Source organism: Octopus bimaculoides, chromosome 11 (genome assembly GCF_001194135.2).
Source record: "Octopus bimaculoides isolate UCB-OBI-ISO-001 chromosome 11, ASM119413v2, whole genome shotgun sequence".
Taxonomy (NCBI): Eukaryota; Metazoa; Mollusca; class Cephalopoda; order Octopoda; family Octopodidae; genus Octopus; species Octopus bimaculoides.
The window spans coordinates 9,854,973-9,868,147 of record NC_068991.1 but is presented as its reverse complement, the minus strand read 5'-3'; the positions used below and the strand labels follow the sequence as shown (position 1 = coordinate 9,868,147).

General features: G+C 36.9%; 1 protein-coding gene across 1 annotated transcript in view; it reads left to right on the top strand.

The window, feature by feature from the left end:
• The first annotated feature begins 280 nt into the window (after window positions 1-280).
• The window catches only part of LOC106883616 (calcium/calmodulin-dependent protein kinase type 1), a 59,836-nt gene continuing 46,941 nt past the window's right edge, over window positions 281-13,175 (top strand). The window contains exons 1-3 of the mRNA XM_052971522.1: window positions 281-353; window positions 1,426-1,585; window positions 8,845-8,919. Of these exons, the coding sequence (XP_052827482.1) occupies window positions 281-353; window positions 1,426-1,585; window positions 8,845-8,919 (308 nt within the window). The remainder of the gene's footprint in view (window positions 354-1,425; window positions 1,586-8,844; window positions 8,920-13,175) is intronic.

The window sequence follows — 13,175 nt, the reverse complement described above, 5'->3', positions numbered from 1 at the left end:
GCCATAGAAACCGGGAAACCGAGCCCATGAGCCTGGCTAGGCTTTAAAAGGGCAAAGAGAGAGTGTAGGTAAGAAATTTACTTACCTATCATGTGGTCTTGGGTTCAGTTCCACAATAGCTCCAGACTAACCAAAACCTTGTAGGTGAATTTGGTAAATGAAAACCAAAAGAAGTCCATTGTGTGTGTATGTATGTGTGTGTGTGCGTGTGTGTGTGTGTGTGTGCTGAAGAATGACCTCAGGATGCTAAACCTTTCAGGTGAGAGGACAAAGGACCAAGATGTCTGGCACTTTGCTGTACACAAGAAGACCCCTGCTCTGCAGCAGAAGTGTTAAACCTGGTTCCTCTGATGGTGAGGATTGGACCTCCAAGAGTTCTGTGCTGGTGCCATGTAAAAAGCGCTCACATGGTGCTACATAAAAGTACCTGTGTGACGCAATGTAAAAGCGTTTGTGTGGTGCCACATAAAAGCACCCAGCACACTCTGTAAAATGGTTGGCATTAGGAAGGGCATCCAGCCCTAGAAACCCTGCCAAATCAGACTGGAGTCCGGTGCAGCTCCCTAGCTTAGCAGCTCTGGTCAAACCATCCAACTCATGCTAGCATAGAGAATGGACATTAAATAATAATGATGATGATATATGTGTGTGTGTGTATGTCTGTCTGTCTCTATGTATGTGTGTATGTACCTTTGTATCAAAGTAAAGTAATTGTTAGATTTGTCTAGGAATAGTACACTAAACTCTCAAACGTCTTTTATATATATATATATCTTTATGTTTTATAATTCTATAATATCTATTGATCTAACTACTCTAACAACAGTTTTTTTTTAATTCTGAGACATGATTTATTGTTTCTTATTTGAAGAACAGACATCTTGACATTTGGCACTGAATAATCTGGAAGATAGAGGAGATTGACAGACAACCACAAAACTGTTTCAACTTGACCTTTTTGAAATTATTATCATTATTATTATTATTAAGGCAGCAAGCTGGACGAAATGCTTAGCAGTATTTTGCCCGATGCTACATTCTGAGTTCAAATTCTGCCAAGATTGACTTTGCCTTTCATCCTTTCGGGGTCAATAAAATAAGTACCAGTTGAACACTGGTGTCGATGTAATCCCCCACCTCCCCCAAGCTGCCCTTGTGGCAAAAACTATTATTATTATTATTATTGTTATTATTATTATTATTTCTAGCATAGGCACAATGCTTGAAATTTACGGGAATAGGGTAGTGGATTATATTAACCCTCAATACTTGACTGGTACTTTAATTCAAGAACTTTTCAGCACCCCCTTGTATACACCCACCAAAATACTTTTCCTTTTGTTAATTTAACTCATTGATTTTCAAAGCTAGATTTTTTTTGAGGATCTGTTCATTCTTTGACATGGTTTTTGCCTGGCGCTTCAGTATCTATCATTTCTCTTCATTTCAGGGGAGCCTTCTCAGAAGTTGTGTTGGCAGAAGATAAATTAGAAAAAGGCAAATTCGTTGCTGTAAAGTGCATAGACAGGCATGGACTACGAGGAAAAGAAGAATCTTTGGAAAATGAAATCCAAGTTCTACGGAGGTAAGTCGCCTACTGGAATGTTTTCATAATATTAATTGTTATTGATGTTGTTGTTGACGAAACATAGTATCATTGCATACGTGAATACAATGAACCAATCATTGCTTCAATGGATTTGTGATGGCATGATTGACAAGGGAATGTCTGCAACACAATGCAAAACAAATATATATTTCTCTCTTTCAGATTTCTTGCCAATGTTTATATCAATGCTGATATGAATTAGCGAAATCAGGCACACACATGCATACATACACACACACACACACATGAATACAGATGTGGGCATGTGTGTTTGGAGGCGTAGTGGTTAGGTTGTTGAACTCACGATCACTAGATCATAAGTTCAATTCCCAGACCAGGCAGCATGTTGTGTTCTTGAGCAAAATACTTCATTTCATGTTGTTCCAGTACCCCCTGTTGATTAGTGGGGAATACAGGACCATCTTGTCTGGCAAAGCTGCACCAACAAATGTGCCACATCCTATGAACAGAATAGGGGCACCAAGAAAATGCAAACTACACATGTCCAGAGCCAACTCCTTGCTTTCAGTCCCAGCAGACCAGCAGTGACCAACCTGTTGCAGAGCCTTCTGAGCATGCATTGGATTGACTGGTTACAGCCGAACAGTTTGTGTCCCATCTTCTTCTCTCGTGTAATGTTTTTGGTAATCGACAACAATGACAGATGAACTAATATAATAGAAGGTACTCTATCTAGTCTGTGGTGCCATTGAGACAAAACCATTAACTCTATTGTCTGCAAGAGAAAAATAACAGGTGCAATGCTCTGTCCCACGACTGAGAGTTGGTAGTTAAAAGGAGCAGAATCCAGGTGTAAAAGCAATTCTTCCATGACACCCACATGAGCACACACACACACACACACACACATTCATACACCCATACTTAAACACACAATTACACATACACACACAGCCACATACAGATGAACACATATACACACTCACATACATACACACTCACACACACTCAGATAACCATTAACACACACACACATTCATACATCCATGCTCACATACACACAGTTACACATGTACACACAGCCACATACAGACGAACACATATACACACTCACATAGACACACACACTCACATACATACACACTCACACACACTCACATACATACACACTCACACACACTCAGATAACCATTAACACACACACACACACACACACATACACTCATATTCACATCCAAACATACACACATAACCGTTTTATTTTGAAAAGTTCATTTTCCCAATAAAATCATACCCGTTTGTTACATTTAGCTTGTTTTATTAATTACTATTATTATTATTAATCAACTATTTAGCTAATTAATCAGTTAACTAATTGATCGCTTGACCAATCATTTGATAAATCAATTTGCTTGGTTTGTGAGAACCTTTCCGTCACCATTTCCAATTTCATCAATGATGTGACCAAGATTGTTCTAGGTTTTTCACTGCCACAAATTTGATTGTCAAATAATCAATTAGTTAATTGGTTAATATTAGTTAATTCATTAAGGCAGTGAGCTGGCAAAATTGTTAGGAGTGGCTGTGTGGTAAGTAGCTTGCTTACCAACCACATGGTTCCGGGTTCAGTCCCACTGCGTGGCACCTTGGGCAAGTATCTTCTACTATAGCCTCGGGCCGACCAAAGCCTTGTGAGTGGATTTGGTAGATGGAAACTGAAAGAAGCCCGTCGTATATATGTGTATATATATATATATATATGTGTGTGTGTTTGTGTGTCTGTGCTTGTCCACCCCCCCACCATCGCTTGACAACCGATGCTGGTGTGTTTATGTCCCCGTAACTTAGCAGTCCGGCAGGCTTACAAAGAATAAGTCCTGGGGTCGATTTGCTTGACTAAAGGCGGTGCTCCAGCATGGCCACAGTCAAATGACTGAAACAAGTAAAAGAGTTAAGGAGAGAGTAAAGAGATGCTAGGTAAAATGTTTGGCAGTATTTCATCGATCTTTATGTTCTGAGTTCAAATTCTGCTGAGGTTGACTTTAACCTTTCATCCTTTTGGGGTCAATAAAATAAGTACCAGTTGATTCCTGAGTGTGGGGGTGGGTCATTGTAAATGACTTACCCCCTCCCCTGAAGTCACTGGCCTTGTGCCAAAATTTGAAACCAATATTAGTTAACGCATTGACTAATAATAATAATAATAGTTTTAAATTTCTGGCACAAGACCAGCAATTTCGGGAGAAGGAGTAAGTTGATTAAATCGACCCCAGTGCATAACTGGTACTTATTTCATTGACTCCAAAAGGATGAAAGACAAAGTCAGCCTCGGTGGAATTTGAACTCAGAACATAATGACAGGCAAAATGCTGCTAAGCATTTTGCCCAATATGCTAACGATTCTGCCAGCTCAACATCTTAATAGTAATAATAATAATAATAATAATAATAATACTGGTTTCAAATTTTGGCTCACAGCCAGCAGTTTTGGGGGAGGGGCTGAGTCGAATACATTGATCCCCAATGTATAACTGGTACTTATTTTGTCAATCCCTGAAGAGGATGAAAGGCAAAGTCATCCCCAGTGGAATTTGAATTCTGAATGCAAGGGGGTGCTGAAAAGTTCCGGGCTTTAAGGGTATTGTGAAAGGCCCAGCCTTCCAAGTTCTTTTACAGGGCTTAGAAAAACTGAAGGACCACTGCAATAAGTATGTGAATCTGAGAGGGGAATATGCTGAATAAAATCATAATTAACTGCTCCTCCTGTATTTTCTTTTACTCAAAGCCAGGCACTTTTCAGTATGCCCTCATGTGTGTGTGTGTGTACATATATATATATATATATATATATATACACATATATATACATACACACACATGGTCAAATACCATCTTCGGCAAAAACAGCTCTGAAAATAGTTGTTGAAACATTGAACATCTTATACTTGCAAATGCATAGAAAAATGTAAAAAAAACAAAAAGAAACAAAGGCATTTTTTCGTTTAAATGCTAATTATTAAATTTTTCATGTTCGTTTACCAATTTTTGATTTCTCAGATGAATTTCTCAGGCATTTATAGAATTTTGAATTTGTCTTGATTTCCCTCTGGGTATGGGATGTGTTTCATCTGGTCCTTTTTCTTTTCTCCCTCTGCAGCAAAATATCACAGTTAAGATCAAATGCAACGAGGTTTATTTATTTATTTATTTTTTTACACTTTTAATATTTTTTTTATGTGATTTAACACATTTGATAGCAAACCACTTAAAGCCACTTCTGGTTTTATAATACAAATCTCTAATTTTTAGAGTGTTCAAATTTAACCTATTAAAGTTTAACCCTCCATTATAATTTTAACCTAAGATTGGAATGGAATGGAATGTCCTGTAGAGCTTCTACAGAAAATTTGCCTCTTAGGGACAGGAAAAAAAAAATTCAGGAGGGTTCTAAGCACTTGAAAGATTATTGAAATCTAGTGGAGACTTAAAGGTACAGGTTGTAACCCGCTACCCCAGGAATAAGGCCAACCCTGGGTCAAATCAATGATAATAATAATCCTTATTTTGGCACAAGATCAGCAAATTTTGGGGTGTGGGGAAGTCGATTACATCGACCCAGTGCTCAACTGGTACTTATTTCATCAACTCCCAAGAGGATGAAAGGTAAAGTTGACTTAGACAACATTTGAACTCAGAACATAAAGACAGATGAAATGCTGCTAAGCATATTGTTGATTAGATCAACCCTAGTGGGCATAGTCATGAATGTGTGTGTCTGTGTGTCTGTGTGTCTGTGTTTGCTCCTCTTTCCACCACTGCTTGACAACCATTGTTGATATGTAAGAGTGGTGGTGGTGGCAGCAAAGGTGATTCAGATTATGTTGGTGTGTAATGTGTATGTGTGTTTGTATGTGCATATACATCTATGTGCTTATATATATGTGTGTGTGTACATGTGAATGTATACATACATACATACATACATACATTCATACATATATATAGTATTTGTGTGTGTGTGTGTGTGTAATCATACACTAATGAAAAAGTGTTGAGAATTACTACTTTGTTTTCCATTTTCTGTGACAGTTCATTATCAAATGCCATTTTGTTGATAGGCACATTGTTATAACAATTGCATTAACTCAAGTATGCATTCCAATGGTTTTGTAATCTTTTTGACCATTTTGTGTTGAAGATCCTTAAGATATACAAAATCATTATCAAGCTTAATGGCACCATTATATATTTTTTCTTTGTTTTTTATTTACATTTAGTGTATTATATTAATTTCAGAGATGTACTTGCCTAATAAATTGATTTGATCTGAGACTCTATATTGAGACTAAAACAACTGCAATGTGGATTACACATAATAACCATTAAAGAACTGTTGACTTAATTTAAACATTTATTATTTGGTGTCTGAATTTTTGTCGTCTCTGACCCTGAGCTAAAGTGGAACTGTATCAGTGACCAGATTGCAACTGGAGTGCAATGAAATATCTAACACCAAATAATACGAGGAAGTGCTTGAAAAGTTCCTGGTTTTGAGTAAAAGAAAATACAGCAGGATTAGCTAAAGGGCCCTGTAAAAGAACTCCGAAGGTTGGACCTCCAGCCAGGCCTTTCTTGATACTCTTAAAGCCAGGAACTTTTCAGCAGGCCTCTCATGTGTGTATGTGTGTATACATATACGTGGTCTGATCAATAAGTATCCAGACTGTTGACATAATAATGAAGCTAAAGCATGCAGAGTAAAGCTACTTGGCACAGATTAACATTGAAAGCCGGTGTGCATGCACGCTAAGTTTTAATGCTCTGGTTTATTTCTGCTCTTTGCAGCAGAGCTTGGAATGAATCTGTGTAGTGTGTGATCATCGCATTGACCATGACAGAGGAAGTTGAGCAGAGAATCTGCATCAAATTTTGCCAAACGCTTAACAATACCTACTCAGAAGCCTACACAAAATTACAGAAAGTGTATAGAGAGGAGTGTATGAGCTGCACACAAGTGTACGAGTGGTTCAGATGTTTCCAAGATAGCTGAAAAAATGTCAGTGTTGACGAATATTCTGAAACTTGCAACCAGCAGAACTGAAAAAACATCGCAGATGTGCATGCAGCTGTGAGGGGAAAATCATCAAATCACCATCCTTGAGTTATCAGAGAATGTGCAGATTAGTTACAGTTCAGTTCAGTCCATCATCAAATGAAGATTTGGTTATGAGACACGTGTCTGCCAAGTCTGTGCCAAAACTGCTTTCAGCTGACCAAAAAGACACTCGGGTTTCAGTTGCACAAGATCTCCTTGATTGTGTCGAGGATGATGAAGACTTTTTGAAAATGGTCATAATGGATGATGAATCATGGGTCTATGACTCTGTCTTTGCAGTGGAAGATTCCAATCTCTCTGAAACTGAAGAAAGCACAAATGAATCTGAAGACACTGTTGACCGTTTTCTTTGACTACAAGGGGATTGTTCATTATGACTATGCCCCACCTGGTCAGACAGTAAACAAGGGCCGCTACCGTGACATTTTGCAGCATTTGTGGGATGCTATTTGTCAGGAAAGCCATAATTGCATGAATCCGGTGAGTGGCAATTGCACCATGACAATGCACCTGTTCATTCAACACAGCTTATTGCAACAGTTTTTGGCTAGGCACAGCATTCCCTAGGTCCGACAGCCACCATAATCCCCAGATCTGACCCCTTGTAACTGTTTCCTCTTTCCAAAAATCAAATCTAGTGGCATAGCATCATCAACTACAAAAAGCAAGGAGCTGCACTAAAGAGACAAGATTACACTAGTGCCGAACTGTAGGTCCAGGTTATTCCAGTTACAGAATAAGCTACAGCTCAATAAATCAGAAACTGAATTAACTTAGGGATCACCCTAAACTCCATCACATGTTGACACCCCTATAGTCTGACTTTTCCAAGCGCATCATCATCTTAGTAACGTTTGTTTTTCAGTTTCACTGCTTCACTGTGGCCAATTCTATCTCTTCAGATTTTGCACTAGATGTGCACCTCCTGGTACACAGCCAATATTATATTTTTATTCATTTATTTTTATCAATGTTTTATTGCAATTATTTTTCTCTAATATTACTCCTAATTTTCTATCATTTCTCTAATCTCATTGAACTCGATTGTCCATTTTCCCCACATTTTTTCTCTCTTTCTTTCTTTTTTCTCCTTTTCATTTATATGTGTTATGTTCACCTCCATTGATTTCTTCTTGCTGCTCTATGTACCTCACTAATTTACTTCCCTCACAGAACTCTTTCTCCCCTCTTGTCCATAACTTTCCTCCACATTACACCATCTGACACCCATACCCCTACATATACTTCTATCATTCCTCCACATCCCCCTTTCTTTCCCTTTTACCTTACACTCATACTTACTTTCACTTTCTCACATTTACACTTTTCTCAGACACAGTTAATGATTACACACACACGCCAACACCCCACACCTTCACTAACCCACACCACTATACTTCTGTACTTGGAAACTTCTACACACATGGATACACTCCTATACATTCACATACACACATGCACCTGTTCCTTTCTCCCTTCTTAACTCTCTCCCATATAACTACATTCCCATCTTATCCCTAATACCTTACACAGTTTTATCTTTCTCTTTCCAACCATTTTTTCTCTTTCATCTTTCCCCTTTGTTTTCCTTTTATACTTTCCTTCTGATGAAGAGTCAGTGTCCAAAACATTAAGACTCTTTCTCTCATTTTCAAGTGTTTATAACTAATACAATATTTGTTAAAACTTGTCTCTCCTGTGTTGCCTTTTGCTTTACATTTCTTCATTACTTTTCCCTCTGTGTGTGTATATATATATATATATATATATATATATATATATATATATATATATATATATTTATACATACACACACACACACACACATATATCTACATATAGATACACACACGCACAAACATACATATACAAATGTATATGTATGTATCTAGTGTATGTAATGTATTAGTTAATTAATTAATTAATTACAACAGCAACAAATGATATTCTAAAAGCAATATCACCATGAACTTCACTAACGAATTGTGTTTTATTTTTTAAAGACAATATTTGACATTGTTAGTATTTGAACTCAAAATACAAATGGGCAAAAATGAATGCTTAATCTGAAGCTCTAGCAGTCCTTCCAGTTTTATTTGTTTTTTTTTTCTCCTGTTTGATAACCATTTCAATATATGTTTATCCATTTCTTTTGCAGATTAAAACATCCGAATATAGTTCAACTTTTGGATGTGTTTGAAGACAAACAGAGAGTCTTCCTAGTAATGGAGCTGTAAGTTGATCATTTCCTTTACAACCTCTATAAAGTAATTTGTCAAAGGTCTGGGTTGGTTTATCTTTCAGAATGACCATTCTAATGGATCCCCTGTCTCAGTGTTTCACATGATGGGTTGGTGGTAGAGGAAGAACATCTGTGAAGACTGAATAGGGGTACAAACAAATTACCATATGTGATGAAATTAAAATGGTTTTAAACTTTTCAAATTTATCCAATGCCATGCCAAAAAAAAGAATTATATCAATGCAAATTTTAAAGGATTGAGTAAAAAAGAAATTTCACTACTGTTTTTGAGTTGGGGTGTGGTATTTGTCAGTTTCAAAATTGCTACTCTATTTGACTCAGTGATGTGTATTTCATTTGTTAAATCAGGGAATCTCAACCATTTTTATCTCTGACAAAATCATTAGCACACCAGACAAAATGCTTAGTGGCATTTTGTCAGTCTTTATGTTCTGAGTTCTAATTCCACCAAGGTCGACTTTAAGTATCAGTTGAGCACTGAGATAGATATAATTGACTTACCCCTTTCACTTGAAATTGGTGGCTTTGTGCCAAAATTTGAAACCATTATCATCATCATCATCATCATCATTATTATTATTATTATTATTATTATTATTATTATTCTATATTCGCAAAATAGATTAGACTAGCTTTGTGCCACAATTTGAAACCAATATAAGCCCAACTTTACATTTAAGACCTAGGCTGATTCTTTGAGATAGTGTTTTGAGAAAAAAAGTGTGTGTTATATGCCATCAAATATAGTAAGTTGCTTCAGGAATCACTTAACTAATGTAAATCATTGTATAGCTGTCGTTGTTTGTCATTTACCTGCAATACCTACAGTTGTTTTTTTTATTAGTTTTATGGCTAACAGATTGAAATCAAGACCTGTCATGACTATAATAAACACAGCTATTGTGAGAATAACATTAAAGGTCATTGCACTGGTCCATTAGCTAATTACAGTAGAGTAAGGTGTAAATTAACATATACAATAACATTGTCTTCTTGTAACATACACTGAGATTTCACACAATGTATTTTCACTTTTAAAACTGTATCATACGAGAACCTACCTAATATAAACAACTTTGTATATGATATATGTAGGGTTGTTTATATTAGGTGGGTGGTTGTGTGATGTAGTTATATATATATGTAGTTATAGGCGCAGAAGTGGCTGTGTGGCAAGTAGCTTGCTTACCAACCACATGGTTTCGGGTTCAGTCGCACTGCGTGGCACCTTGGGCAAGTGTCTTCTACTGTAGCCTCGGGCTGACCAAAGCCTTGTGAGTGGATTTGGTAGACGGAAACTGAAAGAAGACCGTCGTATATATGTATATATATGTATATATATATATATGTGTGTGTGTGTGTGTGTGTGTATGTTTGTGTGTTTGTACCCCCAACATCGCTTGACAACCGATGGTGGTGTGTTTACGTCCCCATAACTTAGCGGTTCGGCAAAAGAGACCGATAGAATAAGTACTAGGCATCCGAAGAATAAGTCCTGGGGTCGATTTCCTCGACTAAAGGCGGTGCTCCAGCATGGCCGCAGTCAAAAGACTGAAACAAGTAAAAGAGTAAAAGAGTAAAGAGTATATAAATACACACACATACACACACACACACACACACACACTTTAAGGAATGGTCGTTTAATTTGAGCCAAATGTTCTGGCACAGGTTATTGTGTATGTCATTAGCTTAGCTTAAGGATCAATCCATGCTGACAGAATCATGATGTCTTCTCCCCATCATACTCATTAATGAGTTCACTCATGGCTAGTGAGACCAATCCTGGAGCCACATGAATGATTAAAAAGAAAACTGCTCAAAAAATAGTTTTGAAATGATGAAGATGGTACACCAACCTTCAATGGCCCACTTTGGACCTTCAAGTGACTGTTTCAATGACAACCTTACTAAATTCATCCTTTTTATTATCTACCAACATCTTATTTGAATCAGTGATAGTCTTACCTCATGAGAGATCCTCTGAGACATTGTATGATCATACCCTAATGGCACATATTCAGATTTAGAAATCACTGTTACAGAATAAACTCCATCCCTTGGAATACTTTCTCCCTGTAGCCACAAAAAATATCTATTATATGATATTCATTTGACATTTTGGGGAGGAGGAAGAGGAGGAGGAGGAGGATTATTATTATTATTATTATTATTATTATTATTATTATTATTATTATTATATGTTTGACTTTTGCTTTGCATTTGTACAAGTTGACTCCAAGTCTCATCCAGAGACCTCAAGAGACAACAAGTTAGAAGTTCATGTTGGTGTTATGCCTAGGATGTCATATATTTGGTTTTGCACATAGTATTCTAGAGAATATTATTATTACTATTATTATTATTAGCCTATGTGATTTCCCTTTTTTCTTTCTTTTTTCTCTTTTTCCATATTTATCACATTTAATTGAGTCATTAATTCCTTTCATTAACTATCCAAATATTATTCAACTCTTTTGGAACAGAATCTTCCTTGGTTTAACATTACTTCATAGTAATTGATTGCTTCCTAATCCCTGCGGTACTCATAATGAATGCCATCCTTGTTTATAAGAATGGTGGTGGAGATAAACACTACATGTGTTTCCATAAATATAAAGTAATTGCAATCAGTGCAGGCATGGATTTGTGGTTAAGAAGCTCACTTAGCAATCATGTGGTTTCAGGTTCAGTCTCTATAACCCTACACCAACCAATGCCTTGTCTGTGAATTTGGTAGGTGGAAACTAAGTTACATATTAGGCCTCGTGTTTAAACTGAATGCCTGCTACTTTCAAGCAAATGAAGGATGTGACGCCAGTTTGTCACAGGATTACTCATAAAAATGGACTGGAATGGACTGGAGCAACATGAAATGAAGTGTTTTACTCAGCAACACAACACATTACCCCGTCCAGGAACTGAAACCACAATCTTCCAATCACAAGTCCAACACCCTAACCACTAAGCCATGCACCTCCACTACAATGGATAATGGTGTAGTCCAGTTGCTGTCTTAAGATGTGGGCTTACTAGGAAAATGCCCAGGGGCCCCATGGGTCTAGGGACCCTGTTATGATTTATATATATGTTGTGGCTTGCAGTCAATAAGTAAATACAATAGGGCCCAATGTATAGGTTTGTACTGGGGCCTATAACGCTGCTAAGATGGCTCTACATAGACCTTGGGCTAAATTACAACAACAACGTCGTCTGGGTAACAGATGAAGGTCTAACACCTGCGGTCAAGATTATTCTTTTGTCCTTGATGTAATTTTTAAACTGAAACCTCAAGTATATTGCTTGTTAGGAAGCTAAAGATTTACTTTATTGTTGAAGGATGAGAAAATATATAACAGACACCGCTGCAGATATCATTAGCCAGCAGCAAATTACAGTCTTTGCTGTTTATAAACTATTATATATCAGGGAATGGGGAAAGGAGTGGGGTTGGGTGTATTTTATTTCTTTGAATTCTTTGATTTTTTCTTCGTCTTTATTATCATCATCATCATCAATATATATATATATGTGTATATATATACATGTCTATTTGTTTGTATATGTGTGTGTGTGTGTGTGTATACATATATACACGAATGTGTATGTGTATACATATATACACGCATGAGTGTGTGTGTGTGTGTGTGTGTGTAATTGTCATTCATGTCTTTCTTGTGGAACCACTTCTCCAGCCTGAAAGTTAGAGATCCATCATACTTAAGATAAATCTTTCATATGAAGAGATGGAAAGAGACGAAGGAGTGGAAATACTTGCTGTCAGAGATTAAAGAAGAAACAAAAAATTATAAAAGAAACACTGAAACAGAAGGATGAAGAAAAATAAGAGAGAAAGATTAGCTCAATGAAATCATCTGGCAAGACCAGCTCTTATAACAGGATAGACAAGAGACAAACTTTTACAGTAGCAGAAAGACAAGCTCAGATAGTTGAAGAGACCTGCTCTAATAGTGGCAGAAACAAGCTCTGGTAGTAGAAGAGACCAGCTCTGATGCTGGCAGAGAACAGTTCTGATAGCTGCAGAGACCAACTCTCATAACAGGAGAGACAAGAGACAGGTTTTTACAGTAGCAGAAAGACAAGCTCAGATAGTTGAAGTGACCTTGGATCTTTGTGGTTTTCATCACTGTTTAGAATTTTGTTCCAGTTGTTTCAAATTTGGTATGTGGATTAAGTTTTGTATACTAATTATGGAAATGAAATAC